This window comes from Nymphaea colorata, chromosome 9, assembly GCF_008831285.2.
Source record: "Nymphaea colorata isolate Beijing-Zhang1983 chromosome 9, ASM883128v2, whole genome shotgun sequence".
In the NCBI taxonomy this organism is placed as follows: domain Eukaryota; kingdom Viridiplantae; phylum Streptophyta; class Magnoliopsida; order Nymphaeales; family Nymphaeaceae; genus Nymphaea; species Nymphaea colorata.
This window is the reverse complement of record NC_045146.1, coordinates 1,844,002-1,862,513: the sequence shown is the minus strand read 5'-3', so window position 1 is coordinate 1,862,513 and position 18,512 is coordinate 1,844,002. Positions and strand designations below refer to the sequence as shown.

Here is an 18,512-nt window from a genome sequence, read left to right as displayed (position 1 = left end):
TCGGTAAAGGTGTTTTCCCGTCTAGCAAGCACAGGTTACTTCTGTCTACCTTGCTGCAGGCAAAGTGGGGAGAGAGAGAGAGAGAGAATGGGGAAACTGGTGTGTGTGACAGGGGCATCTGGTTACATAGCATCGTGGCTGGTGAAGCTCCTTCTTCAAAGGGGATACACCGTCAGAGCTACCGTCAGAGACCCTGGTCTTGTCTTTTCCCTTCTTCTTTCCCCTCCTTGCATCACCAACCCCTGACCCCTCCTCCTTTCATCCAAGCATTTTCTATGTGGGATCGCACAAATCACAAAAAGCATAATCTTACAGTAATTTTGATTATTCTTCTTGTTTGTATATGAAATTGATCATTTTTCTGCTGATGATATGTCAAGAAACATCGATTGTTTTAGAGTTCTTTCGATCCTCAGCATGCCCACATGCGTATTTCTGTTTTATTTTGACGCGTTTTTTGTTTTATGTGGAGCTTCATTTATTCAATTGCATTATGTGTTATTTTATCTTTTTTAGAATATTGGGTATAGTTTCGTTAGCTTTGTAAAGGGTCGATAGCTATTCCGGGTGAAGCTATGGAACTTTGAGGTTTCAATATATCTTAGTGGTGGAATTGTTACACTAAAATAGGAGAACTGGAAAACGTTGTAGCGATCAGAATCCCAAAAAGAGAAGAATGAAAAAGTAGTTGAAATTGTATTGACGAGATTCTAAAGTTGTGCTTATTCAGAAACGATGGACATGAGGATCGCGGCATTTGGGAAAACTTCTGCTTCCGAATTTTATGTCACTCAATTTCTTTTTACCTGGACAAAATTAGAGCTACCCGTTGGTGAGAATGGAAACTGAGGTCATGGTAGTCTTTGAAGTTCTAAGCTTCGCGATATGAAACACTGGTTTAGCGTTGGGTTTTTTTTTTAAAAAACTTTTGACACATTTTCGATGGTAATTTCCGTGACAATTTTGTTCTCCTTTCCCATTTCCCTTTCCAGATCAATTAGTTGTATCTTCAAGAAAAATCGTTTTATTCCAATATATAAGTCACTTCAATCATCTATATCAGTTCTATTAATTTATTATCTTCTTGTCTTTTTTCTTTACCAATTTAAGTTATTTTTTTGTTGCTAAAATTGTGCTATTAATTTATTGTTTTTAATTTATTCATCTAAATCTGAGAAAAACAGGTCCCTCTCTTTCTCTCTCTCTCATTTTATAATCTTCCGCATTTTACGCTGACAGTTTCTAGAGTGGCATGCAATGTACATACCTCACGTGCATGCATAATTGACGCTGGATTTTTTTTTGGTTTGCGTTCTCTAATCTCCCTGAGGCATCTCTCTCTTTGTCATTCCGATTCTAATGGGCGTATGCATTATCAGATGATCCGAAGAAGACAGAGCACTTAAGAGCTCTTGAAGGAGCCAGTGAGAGGCTCCATTTATTCAAAGCCAACCTACTGGACGAGGGAGCCTTTGATACTGCTGTCACTGACTGTGATGGTGTTTTTCATACAGCATCACCATTTTATCATGATGTTCAAGATCCTCAGGTTGGTCCTATGTCCTTTGATTTTAAAGCATTACTTGTTCCTAATTTTGATATAGTCATTTCTTCTCTTGGTATGTCCTTTTGCACTAGCAGAAATTTATTCAGGCAATTGCATTTCTCTTCTAGTCATTCTCAAGTTCGGAAGTTGATGCTTCCCTTTTCTCCTTCGTGTGTTCTTCATCCCTTGCACATAAAGTTTCTTCCGTTAGTTGTTTCATGGATTTCGAATTAAACTATGAAGTTCTTTAACTTGTTTCCTTTTGCCTCATTAGTATTAATTCTTCCTGAAAAGCTATATGCTGCAGAAAAAGGTAGATAGCAGGTCATTTAGTTAATGGATACAAAGAAAATTAATGATTGGGTTATTATACTTGTTTTCCTGTCTTGTGGTATCTTTAGCACTAACTTGGACATTCATCTTATTACCATTTTTCATTTGAAAATACCAGGCTGAATTAATAGATCCTGCAGTTAAAGGAACATTAAATGTCTTTGCCTCATGTGCCAAGTTTTCTTCCATCAAAAGAGTGGTTGTGACATCATCTATGGCTGCTGTTGCCTATAATCGACTCACACGTGCTCCTGACGTGGTGGTTGATGAAACTTGGTTCTCGGATGCTGATGCCTGCAGGGAAGCAAAGGTTGGTGGCTTTTGAAGTTTGAAGTTTGAACATCCTCTGTCTGTCTTTTTGTGTATGTCTGGGTGCACGTTTGCTTCTCAGATTTTTTTTTTTTTTTTACTACAATCTCTTTGATGGTGGAAATTGTTCCTTTACTGATGGTACATAATGAGAAAAGAAAAGGAGAATGGAAAACTCTGCCGTTGTATGCTATATTCTACGATTATATTCTTGTTTCAAATTTAAGAGAAAAAGGCATATTATGATCTTATTATCTTGGTCGATGGGCCAGTCAAATGATTACATGACACAATCTTGTCTATTGCTATTGTCTGTCAGGATTTTCCTGGATTTATCCTCTACCATATACTTCTCCCCATGCTACTCCTGTTTATGCTTCGGTCTTGGTTTTTATCTAATGGAGAATTGTTTTATAAAAGTTTATTTTCTATTTTTGTTATTTATTCACAGGCTCATCTACTTGATTATTCTTATGGTAAAACTTCATAAATTCTTCTGCTTAGAGTTCTGTTCCATATGCAGTCATGGTACATACTTTCAAAAACCTTGGCAGAGGAGCATGCTTGGAGGTTTGCAAAAGAGGCGAAAATGGACATTGTGACGATAAATCCTGCAATGGTTATTGGTCCCCTTTTGCAGCCAACACTGAACACAAGTGCTGCAGCAATCTTGAAGCTTATAAATGGTAAGCATGGATTACAAAAAAAAATTCATTTCTCTGTACAAAGATGGACTTAAAAGAATTTAGATCTTGCCCTTGAGATGCAAACGGAGACTATGTGTCTCTATTGTAGCTACAATTGGTAGCCAGATAGTTGTTTCAAGTTCAAGTAACTTTACAATTACTACCGGACTGTTTAAGCTGCATCTGTTCATGTGGAAAATTTTTTTGATATTTTGTGCAGTCTGAATTTGCCATTCTAAAGCTGCTCAATACATTTCAACGTTCAACAATTATATTCATTTGAAATGCTGGTTTAAGCATGAACATGCATGATTCTACACAGTCTGTCACTGATAACAACAATGCGTGTTCCAGAAAGTCTACAAGTTCTTACAAGAGAAATTCAGAGTAGTAAAATGAGAAAAGTGCAAGCTTCGGACTGCTGCTGTTGTCTTCTCTGTAAAGATATTTTTTTAAAATTGGACTCAAAAAGGAATATGGGAAGCAATACAGGATACAAGCCTAAAAATTGATAGGAAGCAGGAAGTGAGATGTTCATAAATAAGTCAAAGAATATAAGTAAAATAGTAGCACAAAAGAAATTAAATACAGTAATGGTACTTGAAAGTTGAAAATGAGGAAAAAGTAAGATATAAATTACTGAAAAATTAATTCTATAATTATGATAACATAATGACATATATTTACTGCAATAACATAAATGCATTCAGAAAAAGTAGTAATAAAACAAAGAAAAGATGAAATAGTCGTCTATCAAGTGAAAGCAAGTTCTTTGAGGAACATTTTTCCCATTCTAAATAAAACGAAGTTCCCATGAATTTGAAACAAGTTCCTCAAAGATTCTGCTTCTTTTTGGTGGAAGAATCAAGCTTCTGTCCTTCAAAATGTCTTTCTACCAAAGTGAGATTCCCGATGAACTATAAGTTTCCAGTAACTATGGTACAAGTGCACATATGTGACACATTACTTGAATTTCTGGTCATCTGTATGAGTAATGAGAATCCTCTATTTGAGTATTATCCAATCTTTTTAATTAAAACAGGAAAAAAGACCCTTAAGGAGCTTGTCAATATTGGAATAATCTAGTAGCTGACACTGTAGCAATTTTTTCTGGTTTTTTGAGAAATCTGCTGAAGTAGCCTGCTGTTTAAAACAATTGGTGTATGATAAGTAATGCTTGCAGCAGGAAGAAGTACAGACCGTAGCAAGAGACCAACTTATAGCTATATCATATGGAGAATTAAACATGAAAAGGTGGTTGGGATGTAACATAATTATGCAGTCGGAGTACTTGGGAGGACTTTCTATACTTTAAATAGCCTCTCAAGAAAGTGGGATTTCTCTCTTTCCTACACAGCGGTGCAGGATGACTAAGAGTATGTAGGTTTTCTTTCTTTCTGAGTATGCTAGGTGTCATGAATTACAGGTTTTCTTTCTTTCTGAGTATGCTAGGTGTCTTGAATTACACAATCCCTCTGGGGACCTTGAAATTTTTTCTGGAGCAATTTTAAGCATCCTTCAGATAGTGAGAGATGCAATCGTGGTCCATGTCTAGAATGAAAACAGGCATGGTTTCTGCAAGCAGTGTATTTTGGCCCTAAGCTTCCGTGCTGTGTGTAGGCAAAATAGATAGCCTTTGATTTCATCAGCAATCAATTTTGTAATACGGTGAAAATGGATTGATCTGAAAATGCAGTGCAAACGAAACTCCAACTAGTGCAATGTCTAGTTATCTAGTGAAGACTTGTGTTATTAATGGAACTCCAAACAATTGATTCTTGTTATTTTATTGTCAAAATGCAGGTAGTCCAACATTTCCCAATGCAACTTTTGGATGGGTTAATGTCAAGGATGTTGCTGAGGCCCATATTCTGGCACTTGAAGATGTTTCTGCCAGTGGAAGATACTGTTTGGTTGAGAGGGTCGTGCACTACTCTGAAATAGTGAGAATTCTGCATGAATTATATCCTGAGTACAAGCTCCCTTCCAAGTAAGATTTCCGGAATTAAACTTCTGTATTGTGTATAGAAGCTTTTGTTTTAGTCCCATTCTAGTTATCCATCTCTCAGATTAGGGATCTTGACCTGCATCTTTTACCTTCTTTCACATTTCATCTTTTGCTTCAAAACCAGCCACACTTCAATACGAGATTTTCATTGTGAGCACATATGTTTCTCAAAAGGTGGTAAATTGTAATATATATTTATCGTTATTTGAGTTTGTATTATGGCTGACCTTTCAAATTGAAAAAAAAAAAATCTTGATAAGAAAGCTGTTTCAAAGAAATGGTGCAGTTTGCTTTAGTTCTTGTGCCATTTGATGATCTTGTCCAAGTATGTTTTGGAAATGAATAGCACCATCTATTTCTTGGTAACATTTTTTTTTTTGGGAAATGTGATGTAATCAACAAAACACACCACGTTTGTGATCTTGATGGTGCAATGCATTTGACTATTATTAGCTACTCCCTCTGACGCAGTATAGTTAGAGTTAGATTGGATCCTGTATCAGGATCCGTTTCGACTTTGGATTAGGCTTATTTGGTTAATTGATGTTTTTTTAGAGTTTGGATCTTTTATTGTTGTCGGACCCAAGATCCAATTCGAATCTATGGGCCAGGCCACTTAAAAGGGCGTCGTTTGTTTTGTTTAGGGCTAATTGGTGATTAAGAAAACCTTAGTCCTCTTTTAGTATTGAATAGCCTTTGGTGCTTTTCCCGTGGGGATTAGAGTGAGGAACTCTAATGACTGCGTCACCCTCTCTCTTTCTCTCTCATTTAACCAATATCTGCTGCATCTTCCTTAAGATTGCTTCATTCTATTGAACTTGACTGTTATACTGTTTTGCCACTCGTTCTCACCTTCTGGCAGTGGCCATTAGTGTCTTTCCTTTGCGTAACAGAAAGATTTCCTTGTGCGTGGAACTTGAAGAAGTGGCTTTGCTTTAGATAGATCATTCCAGTAGCATTTTTTCTATACGTGTCCATAATAGGTTGCAGTTCTTTTCTTAAATGCTGCATTACATTCTTTATCTTCTGCTAGAGAAGGTAACTATTGGTTTCTTATTTTTGCAGGTGTGCAGATGACAGACCTTTTGTTCCGACTTACCAAGTGTCGAAGGAGAAGGCTCTGAAGCTGGGAATAAATTACATTCCTTTAGAGGTGAGTCTCAAAGAAACAGTCGAAAGCTTGAAGGAGAAGAAATTTGCCAAGCTTTAGTAAATCAGATTTGAGAGAGAATCGGACTTTAACCAGGCCAATATGATGTTTTTTAGGATGATGAACATCTTTGGTATGTCTCATTATCTTGGATACTTGGAATGCTGAAATTGTTAGAACACTTCTGGATTTTTTTACACGCGATCTTCTTCTGCATTTTATCCCTTCCTCCTTCCTAAGAAAAAATCATCTATCTATGAGTTTATGTTGTGTTTTATATTGTACGACTGAAGTCTAACGAAATTTTGATGAAGGGCAGCCTCGAATAAAAGCCTCAGTTTAGGCTTTTCAAAATGTCTTCAACTTCTTTTGGAGTTTAAATGTCTCCTTTCATTTGTTGAAAAAGCTGATCATAAAAGATAAAGCCATCCTCATCAAGAACAGGAATAACAGGTACTTACTAGAAAAATTCCCAACTTCTAAGGGATGGGCTAAACTCAAACGTTTTTACTAAACCAGCATTTTAGCAAAAGTCAGATTCATTTAGACAGTTTGCATCAAGTTTTACTTTTCCTTAAAAGCAACCTCTTTCTGATAATTGATAGCAGGATGAGCTTATTTTGTTAGTTCATCCACAAGCACCTTTAAGTTATTTATTGACAACTTATGGCACATGTAAGCACTTCATAAAAAGACAATCAAGGTAACTGTAAATGGCAAAGCTCCAATTGCAATGGCAGGTCCTGAGACTAATTTTAACACTTTTCTCACAAAAGCAAACAAGAAAGAAGGTTGCATTTGATTACCATGAACACTTAAGAATCGAGGTAATCTCATACCATTGCGAATTTAGAGGGTTGATACTAAAATCTACAGTTTCTTACAACTGTGGATTTCAGCTACAGTTGATTTTGGATCACCTTGGACCTCAGATCTGTGGGAAATAAGATGCAACCGAAAAGAAACAATGTCCACCGATAAGAACTTCAAGAGAAATCATACTTGGAAAACAATCAATAAAAGGAAGATTTTGATAAATTTTCTATTATGGGCATGTCAACCGTTATTTAACTAGCCACAAGATGTGAATTATGTAATTATTACTGGAATCCTTCAAACTATTCATGCCATTTTTTTTTTCTGCAAAATGCTCAAACCTTCTATGAAAACCGCATTGCTGTCCAATGCTGCTTTCGATAAAAAGTCTTAAATGTTTCAAAAGATTGCAAACGTGACATGCTAAAGATGAAGTATTTTGTTCCTTTAGAAAAACTAGTAACAGATTTGTGAAAGACAATTTTACCACAAAAGATCATTTGAAAATGTTGATAATTAACATGAACGTTAACAACCAAACGGGAGTTAATGGGTTTTGACATAATGTTGAAAATTTTAAGTGACATTACTGAAAATCATCAATGAGGATGTGAAAATCCTCGAGCTTGAAAAAAAGGAAAAAAAAGAAGAAAAAATACGGTAAATTTTTTAAAAAAATTAAAAAGTAAAAAAAGGAAAAAATAAAATAAATGAGAAACTAATAACACAAACATCAAATGGTAAGTAGATTCGCAACAAATAAAAACTAGCAAATGAAAAAAACTGTTTGGCATTAAAAAACTGAAAAAAATGAAAAAATTGAAAAAAACGTATTAAAAGCGAGTTCTTTTTGTTTTTAACGTTTTTTTTAGTTTTAAATGGCCATTTAATTTATTGTGTTTTTTTGGGAGTGTTCAAGTGTACTATGGAAACACTTTTTCTTCATAATATAACGGTGTAAACAAGCACAATGACAGTCAATTTATACTAAATATAACTTTTTCCTTCCAATGTATAAGAATGAGATAAAAATTGAGATTTGCTGACGTTTTATCCTAAACAGAGCTTCCTAGATGGACTACATGTCATTGATACCTCATTCGAGCATCCAAATGTTACTGTGCCATGCACCTGTCTCAAAAATTGGTTAAATTTATTAGACACTTTAAAAAATGTTTCATGAATCTGTCTCATGCACGTAACCCAAAAAATTAATTAAATTTATCAGACACCTTAACAGTCTGCCCCATCCTATGGGCCCGTTTGATGGCCCCAAACAAAAAATCCATGGATTAGTTACCAAAAGATAAAAAGTCCCTGAAATATGTGCGACTTCTCTTCGACAAAGGGGCCAACCCGTCCTCCAATCTTCCCTACTGCCCTCCCTCGTTTTTACAATTTTTTCCTACTCGTATCTCTGGAATGCATTTTGGGGTTTAGCAAGTTGCATTTGCATATCTAGTTTTCACATGCGATTACTTTTTCATCAATTCATTTTTTTGATTTCCTATCCATTATTAACCGTCATTTTGGGGAGATGTAAATTTTGCCTTATCTGTTTTGATCTATTAGAGAAGGCTATGCATCATCTGCTTTAATATATATATATATATATACATCAAATTGTACTTGGCATGGCCGTCATCACATTTATTTATGAACACACTGTATGGTGCAAGAGGTCTTTTTTTTTTTGCAACACTACATTAAAAGCAGGTTGTGTTTTTGCAAATGTCATTACTTTCGTCAAATGAAATTTTAATACCGTGCCATCAAACCCGGTATCAAAACCACCTGAAATAAAAATTTCCGACCATCGCACACGGTGGCATTATAGAACCTGAAACTATTGTTCCATCCCACCAAAGTCTGGTATTAAAATATCTTGCATTTTAAAGAGAAACATCTGATATAATATCAGGATTTCAAACGCTACCGTGCCTGCTGAAGAGCACAGATGTGCTCCGTGTAAAAACAAGTAAAAGGTACAATCTCAAAAATTCCCGACCTAGGGAAGATAGCGCAAAGGTTAGTAAGTGGTCAGTTTTTATTTTAAATCTCTAAAACACGAATTTTGTTGTTATGGTATAGTAAATTTAAAATGACATTCTAAATAATCAAAAGCATGCCTTATACTTAAAAAGGCTCGGGCGGTGTGAACTTTAAGTCGGGTGAACCTTTCAGGAATCATTGTTTGGACGACAAAAGTTATGAGTAAAATCAGAGCTATGGAAAAACTTTTGGAGCTTCAATTAAGATGAAAAAGTTGTTTAGAGCCATCTTTATTTATGACAAAAGGTGGAAATTTGTAAGCTTTAATTTTTTTTGAGAGAGAAAGAAAGAAGAGAGAGGAAAATATGAATAACTTTATAAAAGTACTTTTAATTTTAAGATCATTAGTACTTTTCAATATCATGCACGTCCATTCATTGATAAAAAGAGAATGCATGTAAAAAAAAATTATAAATTAAACTTTTTCCCAAAAAAATGTAACGGAAAGTAGAAAAAAAAGAAACTTGGAACTTTGCCTTTTTGGGCACCATTGAAAAAGAAACATATTAATGAGGCCCACGTGGTTGGATATTTTTTATTTTATCTGACAACGTCTTCTGTTTGCTGCGAATTTTTTTAACGTTCGGGAAAAAACGTACAAAGACGCAAGAATAAAAAATTATAAAATTTTAATGCTCACGAGTGAATGTAGATAAGAGCATCCATACGATCCCAACCTTTTTTTTTTTTGTTGGTAAATAAAATATTCTACCATCATAAGCAAAATGTCATGAAAGATAATATACAAACAATCATCCAAAGACTAAACACAAAGAGGAATGAAAAAAAAAATAATTATAAAAATTTAGAAATTTTATTACTGCTATGTAATATTTGAATTCGGGTTCAACCTCATGCCCGCCCTGCTTTTGTTTGCCCTATTTCAACATTTAGTGTTAAAAAAAAAAAGGAAAAACCCACACACAAGGAGGAGAAAACCATAGACAAAAGAGAGGGAGAGGGTTTCATGAGCACCCTGCTGGCTTCAGGAACAGGTGGGGTCATTTCCTGACTTTCTTCCATTCTTTATTATAATGGTCTTCATTTTTGTTGCTTAGTGAAATATGGTGGGGCCGTTTTTTTTTATTCTTTTATTTTTTGTGTTTCTTTTTGCTTAACCTTTTCTATCATTTTCCTCTTCCCTATGGGCTATGGTGGATGAAATATTGGACCATCTGAGTTTGCCTAAAAGATTTTGTAATTTGTATATTTTAGAAAATACATTCTACATTTAAGATTTGCATCATTTAAGATTTGCATATCAAGAGCACAAACAACTGGAACTAACTGATCTAGTAAATCCCGGTTAAGGCCTGCAATTAGTTTTCAATTTCGGCCATAGGCCCATACCATGTGAGATTAATAGATCATTAAAGCCATAAGCTACAGAAGAGACAGAGCTAGAGCTGCTGCTATGCTATTTTGTGTGTGAAGTTATAGAGTTTGGACAGAGCCTAAATTACAGTGGTTCCAAAACTCATGGTATCAGGGATGCAAAATTGCTTGTTTTAGGTAAGTAATATTTATTTTGGTTTTCTAGTTTATAGATGTCTTTGTTTGCTATATTTTTTGTTGTGATATTTGTATGTCCACTTTATGTTCACACCTTATTTGTTTAGAAATAAAGCATCTTATCTGTTTAGGACAGATCGTGTTTTGTACTAATGACATAAACAATTATTAAAATATGTCGTAAGACAGGTTGCGCTTCACGTTCATGACATGGGCAATTATATACGACATATATTCACTTCTACTACACTGTGGTTTGCAAATATCTAAAGTGTTATATATATATATATATATATAATAATAATAATAATAATAATAATAATAATAATAATAATAATAATGTATTACAGTTCGTTGGACCGTTCGGCCCGCCCTGAAAAAAAATCCTGGCTCCGCCCTTGCTTGCACCTGGTTGAGCTGCCATCAAGTACTCGGTACTTGGCCCGAATTAAGGCCGAGCCAAGCAGTTGGTTTGGCATTGACAATTGTTAGACCGTTGGGTTGGCAAATTGAACAGTATAAAATTGTTTATAAACATGATCCAAGGGTTATTCATATCATAATTTTGACACAAATAAAAAGAATAGTTACAAATGGTTCATTTCTCCAAACAAGTTTGAGGGATTCATGAATCTACCCAATGACTTGAGCAGATTCATGAAACAATAAAACTATATGTTCATAAAATTGATCCCAATATTTGGGACAAAGTCATGGAAACTACTCTTAGCGATCTCTTAGGTGTGCACATTCACAATCAAGGTAGTAATTTATTTGAAAGCATAAACCAAACATTATTGTCTTGCACCAACTCAAAGCTACAAGGGAGACATTAATTGAGAGAGAGAGAGAAAAAAAAGATAGATAGATATATAAAGAGAGAGAGAGAGAGAGAGAGAGAGGAATGGAAGGAAAGATCCATCTAGAGAAGTGCTTGTTAATGTGGCAACAAGCGCGGCATGAATCAATCGATTTGGTGGAAGCTCCTATTAAGGATGGAAGATCTTTTCAAGCTGTGCACTTTACATGCCAAACCTTGAAGTCTGGTTTTCAGCAGTGCTGTTGATATCCCCAGCCCTTCCACCACCTGCAGTAACCATTCATCCACCCAAACATCTATATATACATATATACCATCATCTATATATAGCCACCCGAAATATCAGTTGAATCAATTAACATCTGATTGTTTGCATAGATCGACAAACACTATATAATGTATTTTTTGTGCAATTTAACATGCAACTTGTTCAGAAAACTATACTGAGCACTAGATCATTTTTTGAGTTTTAAAAAGCCAACTGCTCTTAAAGATCTCATAGCTGGTGACAAAATCAATATGTTATATGCAAATTACTTGAATCAACACATCTTTTCTCATAAATTACCAGTAGCAAAAATGTTCGTACCATCAAGCTTCGTATAAATTAAATGTTTTTTTTTTTTCCGCTGGTTTTGTCACTCAACCAGGTGATTTGTGATGGCGAGAGAACTGAAGACTTTAACTGAGAAAGAGTCATGATATAACGTGAGGCCATTTTCATCCATCTTGAAGTGATGTACTTGACATTTTTTGAAGAAGAAACAAAAAGCGACGACAGAAGAGAGAGAGGATCGATCGTTGGAACCTGGCACTCGGAGTGGTGAAGGAGCCTGGAACCGTCTCTGCAGTGGGTGGCGCGGACGAGCTCCAGTTGGTGAGCTTCCAGCTCGGCGAGAAGGGTGGAGAGGAGCATGGTCGGGGCAGCGCCCTTGGTGTCTGTGAGGGAGACGTTGACGCGGTTGCCCCGCACCCGGACGGCGACGGAGGAGGCGGAATCCGGCATGACGCGGATGTCGAAGTCGAGAGAGGAAGCGTTGTTGCGGTCGGTGACGTGGGTGAGGCCGCGGGGGGAGGAGGAGGAGCGGGCGAGCTCGTCGCGCCTGGACTGGAGAGTGCGGAGGCGGGCGGCGGCGAGAGGGATATACTTGATGATCTCGTCCAGGATCGCCGATTGCTCCTTCCTCACCGTCTGCGAGTGAGGCAGGTGGGAGTGCAGGCACAGAAACAGCTCCCTCATCGACTTCCTCCTCTCCCTCTCAGCCAGCTTGTGCCGCTCCCTCGCGTCCCCTCCTCCTCCTCCTCCCCTCTCATCGCCGCCGCCGCCTCCCTCCCCATCGCTCCACTCCATTGTCTTCTTCTTTCTCCTCCTCTTTTCTTCTCTCCTCTTATTAAATTGCATATCTCCCACTCACTCAAAAATATATGTATTGGTTGGTAACCTATTAAATTGCATACACGATAGGAATTTTCGACCTTGCTTCACAGTACATTCATAAATGTATTATTTATCGTGATCTGCCTGAAATCAGAATATGCCAGTGAATTCCTTGTAGTTTTATATAACAGAAGTAATCCCAACAGGATCTATATACTTCGTGTTACGGAGATAATATATATATATATATCAACTGCATATGGATGCTCAGTCTATATATTTTTCAGTACATAGTGTCGACCCTTTTCTCTTAATCATCAATTAAAAAAAATTCAAAGCCAAGTTTAGTTTTTAACTGTCTAGCAGCTAGTATCTAATATCTATCATTCACTTTCTTTTTGATATATATATATATATATATATATATATATATATATATATATATATAATGTTCCATAGTTTCAAACTTTCTTTCTTTCTCTCTCTATCTTTACTTACGAACCATCTGTTTACTCAAACAAATACTAAATAATGAAGAGAAAATAAACTTGAAAATCCATGTATTTTTGAAACTGGTTTTCTTTTATATATATATATACTGAGCTTATTGATTTGGAAGCTAAAGTTTTAGATTTTCTGTTAGACATCGATCTCCAAGTCCTCTTGAAATTCCTACAAATCTAAGAACTCGGTAGGTCATCTGAGCAATCAAACACACTCTTAAGGAGCAGCTTGTATGTTGAACACAGAACACGTAAGCTAACCCCCACAGTCGTGTGCCAATAGTGGGGGATAGGCTTCCCCACCCGATTGCATGCAATAAATATGCACTAAAAGAGGATGGGGCCTTTTTGAAGATAACTAAAGTGGATATTTTAGACATTTTCATTTTTCACAATCTTTTTTTATTCTTTTAATAAAAATATATTTCCATTATTGTCACCGAATCCCCTATGCACGTAACTTGAGGTCAATTCAATAGGGCAGCAGATAAATTCGTTGGAGGAACACTTGTTTAAAAATACTCAAATTTGGTAAAAGATAAATATTTATTCCTACAATGAACGGCCAAAGGGACTTGTACTATTGCTAGAAAAGGAAATAGAAGCTGGTTCTTCTTCACTATTATGATGCACCAATTTACTTGGTGGGACAGCTCATGATTGTTAAATGATTTCCATATTCACCTATTAAAAATATATATTCATTATGTGTTTCTTTGCAATGTGACCTTGTAGCTTGTCTTGAGTAAATTTATCGTTACCAGTAATTCATATTTAATTTAAATAATAATCTACATTATTTTAACAGTATAAGTCAGGCTAGCAGATTCGTGATTTGTGATAAGTGTAGTTAAAACAACATTTTTTTGCGTAAAATTTTTACTTCATTTAGAATATTATGATCAGCACATAAAGTTCAAATAAGTTTATTTTTTTATTAGTTAAAACATTATTTGAGAAAGAAAGTGACTAACCGAATACATGTTCCTTATCGAAAAATAACATTTTGAAGTTCATATCTATAAAGTCAGATTGCAAATAAATGATTTTCTAGTTTTTATTTGTTACTTAAGTGGTAAAAAGTTGGTATATCAGAGATTGTTGGATTGATGTCAGTGGCCTTTGGCATCTGTAAAAGGCAAGGGCCAAGGGACACCAGTACCAGAGATGTCCCACGAGAGTCTCGTGGACCCTCTTAGCTTTCCTTTGGGAGCGGGTCCCACAAACGGTTGCGAAACCCTTCTCGGGATGGGTCTGGTCGGGTTGGGCTGGGTCTGGTCGGGTCAAGATGAGTAAGTCAACGGTTGTGAAACCCTTCTGGGGATGGGTTGGGCTGGGCCGGGTCCGGTCGAGTTGAGTCAGTCAACTGTTGCAGAACCCTTCTCAGGATGGGTTGAGCTGGGCCGGGTCGGGTTGAGTCGAGTCAATCAGACAATGAATTGGGTTCTTGATTCGAACTTGTATAAACTTGAGCCCGAGTTAAAGCATATCTATTAAACAAGTCTAAACTAGTAGAGTTCGTGTGAAATGGTTAACTGAACTAAATGAGTCTTTACTGATTTAAGCTCTAGTTGGAAACCAGCCATAAAGTTAGATGAAGCTAAGGAAAGAGAGGGCATGCTTGTATTATTTTGCAAATTTTAAGATATTTTTCTTTCTTTCTTTATTCCTTTTTTCTTTGCAAAAACATGGTCACTGGTCAGCCTTTTAACTCCTCAAATTTGATATTTGTTTAGGAGATTTTGTAATATTTCCACAAATTTAGGCCTAATAAATGAGTTTTTAATATTAAAAAAAAACTTGATTACACGATTGTTTCCAACCCCAAAGTAAGCAAACAAAACCTTGAAGGCATTAATGTATGGCCTTGGAATTGTCACAAAAAACGCGTTTTATTCGAAAAAAATGTGTATAAAAAGTGAAAAACAAATCAACCCTTTACAACGTGAAAAAACACGTTTTTTTTTTTAAAATGCCAAAAAACAAAAAACTTGTATAATACCCATATTGTACGCATTATACCCTTTTTTCTCTATTTTTTGCTGTTTTTTTGTTTTTTTATTAATTTTTATTTTTTTATAATTTTCAAGATTTATTAAATGTTTTAAATTTTTTAAGAATTCTCCTTTATATTTTTGAGATATACAACTTTACCGTATTATACCCGAGAAATTCTTCGTCGTATAAACATAGGGTAGTTTCCCCTAAATAAGCATAAAAAGGAAAGGTTTAGCCCAATATATTGGTTTTACACGAAAGGGTCAATGGTGAATGCGGGATTTTTTTATTGGGAGGCACTTGAGTCACAAGCTGGTTGGGCATCTTATAATTTTTTGAGTCATCATAGTGTGATTGTTAACCCTTACAATGAAAATTTTCATGGGCTAATTTGGGTATCTACACCACTGGTAAGGCTTGACACTAAAAAAAAAAAACAATCAAAATTCAAATTTCTATCAACAAATGATAGAAAGTTTTTGTCTTAAAGACAGTAATATTAATAATTAAAGCGCTAGACCCTTCAAAAAAATTTACACCCTTGAATTTATAGTAAAAAAGGCCAAAGGACACTAAAATGAAATAAACAAATCGTGTGAAAGCCTTAAAGTAAAATAAGCATATTATGTACGCCCATATCCACAGCTGCAACCGAAGCTGCAAAGTGGCAGGTTAAGACAAGTTTGCAACCCGATAATAGAAAAAATATGTGTGCCAAGCTCCATCCACTAACACTGGGCACCAGGCCAGGCCACCGGCGCATACCCGGTACTCGGCCTCACTTCGGGCCCAGGCCCAAAAGAGAAGGCTCCCCATAATTTGTTTTTAACATTTATATTTATATATTATTTTATATTAAAAACATATATTTTTTAATTTAATGAGGCTGGGCCCAGGCCTGAGTGTTGGGTGTTAGGCCAGCCCGAGCCTAGCTCCTTATCGGATCAAGACGACCAGATGCCCAAGCTTACTGTCCACTTGTCACGGGCTTGTTAGTTGATTAATAAACTGTGTATTTGAACTATGATGTCACAAGACTTTTCCCAAAAACCAACAAAAATTTAGGAAATCTGGTAGAATATTGTGTGACCAAGAAATTGCCACATATCTGTGGGGTCATATTACCCACTATTAATTTAGTAGGCAAGGATCCAGAAGTAGAAGCCATGGCATTAATTATGGCAGGGACCGCCCTGTGTATTGAAATTGAAATCTGGCCATTCAAATATGTATAGGTGCTAACCGTTGACAAATTCCTACACATGAAAAACCCAGAATATGGAGATGGAGAGAGAGATATTAGAATTGTTTATACTATTAATAGGCAGGAACCAAAATTTCTAGAATGAAGGGTTCAGAAGAAAGAACTTATGTACACTAACAACAAATGCAATTTTTCAATGCTATCCTCTTCTGGATATGAACATCCGTGCCTCGATTTTCTTAACAGCAGTGTCCCCGGAATCTTTTAGTAATTATAACGGGCTTTGCTTGATCTGAAGCACTAATACATCATGCATGAAACTATCGCCATTACAAACATCTCTTTGTTGTCGTCTTTATAGTTTGGTAGGCTGTGAAGAATCACTAATATATTTGTGAATCTACAAATGTTACTTACCTTTTATCAGAGCCACTAATCAATTTTCCTGTGGTGTATATATATATATATATATATATATTCGGTTATTGGCGAAACGATGGGTGATCCTCATTCAGTCTTCATGTTTTCCAAATCATCTCATTTTCGTGATTGACATCACTTCTATGGCGAGAAAACATATCTTATAATTGAGTAAAATACAATTTGTGTAAACACAATCATATGGTTATTTGGGTCGAGTGGATATATATATATATATATAATGAGACTCTCAAACAGTATGTAAAAGACAATGGCCGTGTTTTATAGTCTTGAACTTAATACTCTTTATACAAAATTTTTAAAGGCAGAAAGAAAGAGACGCTTAAAGTATTTTATTTTTTATTTCAGTTAAATTAATCTCAAGTACAAGTAAGACAAGAAGGATAAGCTTTCGAGACGCCATTATTGTAATGGCGACTGTCGGCTGGATTTTGACTGCATGAATGAAAAGGTTTTACAACCTACAAATAGTGTAAATAGTGTCACCAGGGTGCGGCAGAAATGAACCTACCTACACCCGGCGTCGACGCAGAGTGCGAGTGCGACCCAGATTCACACCCAAACCGCACCGGTAAGGAGAGAGGGCGGTAGGGTGAGGGGACTGAACGCGAGAGGGCCAGTGAGGAGTGTGGGAGAAAGAGACACGATTTGGGGGAAAGGAAGAGCAAGGGTGAGGGGGACTGAACTTGAGAGGAAGAGAGGGCGAGTGAGGAGTGTAGGAGGAAGAGAGGTGCAGACAGAAAGGGCTGGAGCGAGGAGAAAACATATGGGAGAAAGAAAAAGCTAGTTACCCAAATCGCCACCGCCGCCACTGCTCCTTCCTCTACCTTCTTCTTTGTGTCGATGCTCGCCTGCGGAATAAAAAGGCAACGAAGAGGGAAATAAAAAGGAAAACGAAGAAGAAGAGGAAGACAAAGAAGGAGAACCCGGTTGGGTTTCCTCTTCCAAAGATAAAGTTCGGGTCCAAATTTGGATCTCATCTAATTCAACCTATCCAAAACCAAAATCGTTATAAAAATAACCCGAACAGCGGATCGCTTCGCCCCGTCCCTCCGACCCCAAACCTAACCTCTTTATTAAGAAACGAAGCGGAAAAAGTGCAATTTTGATTTTTATATTTAATAATTTTATGGTTTATAAATAATTTTATCATATATATTATTATTTATTATTATTATAAATTAATAATAATAATAAATAATATTACCGCACTATCGCACCTAAATTTTTTAAAATGTACGGTACCGACACGCGCATCACGTTGGTGACATAGCTACAATACAATTAGGGTTTGCTACCATGTTTTTAATACTAGTGCATAGTGCACTATTTCTTGTAAAATATACAGCTGCATGGGTTTACAATCCAAAATCATTACAGCTATTGACAATAATCAATGGGACTCAAAAACTTGGATAGATTTATGAGACAAGTGTTTCGTCCACATTTTTCGAGAGGTCATTAAAAAAAAAAGTAATAATGGATTACTTTTTCAAAACGGCCTCTTAAGAGTTTGTTTGAGAGTTGTTCCATAAATATAACCTTAAGACACTCAATCTGCCACATGACAATTTTATGTGTAGATTTATGAAATAGTTACAAACTATTCCATTAGCCAAACACGCCCCCGAGGCGATCTCTTCCAATAAAAGATTTAGTCTCTCGATCGACCAAAAGAAAGGAAATGTACCTCAGCTAAGAAAAACAGAAGGACATGCCTCTAACACAAACTTGAGCAGCAAATAATATTAGCCTG

General features: G+C 36.1%; 2 protein-coding genes across 2 annotated transcripts; one reads left to right on the top strand and one right to left on the bottom strand.

Moving 5' to 3' along the window:
- Positions 1-6,229, top strand: LOC116261329 (phenylacetaldehyde reductase-like). The gene is made up of 6 exons (XM_031640037.2): positions 1-196; positions 1,380-1,549; positions 1,998-2,189; positions 2,712-2,874; positions 4,678-4,864; positions 5,948-6,229. Exons 1-6 carry the CDS (start codon positions 88-90, stop codon positions 6,090-6,092), a joined length of 966 nt encoding a protein of 321 aa, XP_031495897.1. The 5' UTR covers positions 1-87; the 3' UTR covers positions 6,093-6,229.
- Positions 6,230-11,156: 4,927 nt separating this feature from the next.
- LOC116260197 (transcription factor bHLH126-like) lies at positions 11,157-12,583 on the bottom strand. Its single transcript, XM_031638340.2, has 2 exons — positions 12,041-12,583; positions 11,157-11,499 (listed from the first exon to the last, which is right to left on the bottom strand). The coding sequence occupies exons 1-2, from the start codon at positions 12,581-12,583 to the stop codon at positions 11,377-11,379; spliced, it is 666 nt and encodes a 221-aa protein (XP_031494200.1). The 3' UTR covers positions 11,157-11,376.
- Between the last annotated feature and the right edge of the window lie 5,929 nt (positions 12,584-18,512).

What these genes read in the sequence shown, in the direction of transcription:
- LOC116261329 (XM_031640037.2), top strand. Translation starts at nt 88, where the DNA reads ATGGGGAAACTGGTGTGTGTGACAGGGGCATCTGGTTACATAGCATCG. An exon ending in AGCTACCGTCAGAGACCCTG is followed by an intron (nt 197 to 1,379) that starts GTCTTGTCTTTT and finishes ATGCATTATCAG; the next exon opens with ATGATCCGAAGAAGACAGAG. An exon ending in GAGTACAAGCTCCCTTCCAA is followed by an intron (nt 4,865 to 5,947) that starts GTAAGATTTCCG and finishes TTATTTTTGCAG; the next exon opens with GTGTGCAGATGACAGACCTT.
- LOC116260197 (XM_031638340.2), bottom strand. Translation starts at nt 12,583, where the DNA reads ATGGAGTGGAGCGATGGGGAGGGAGGCGGCGGCGGCGATGAGAGGGGA. An exon ending in TTCACCACTCCGAGTGCCAG is followed by an intron (nt 11,500 to 12,040) that starts GTTCCAACGATC and finishes TGGTTACTGCAG; the next exon opens with GTGGTGGAAGGGCTGGGGAT.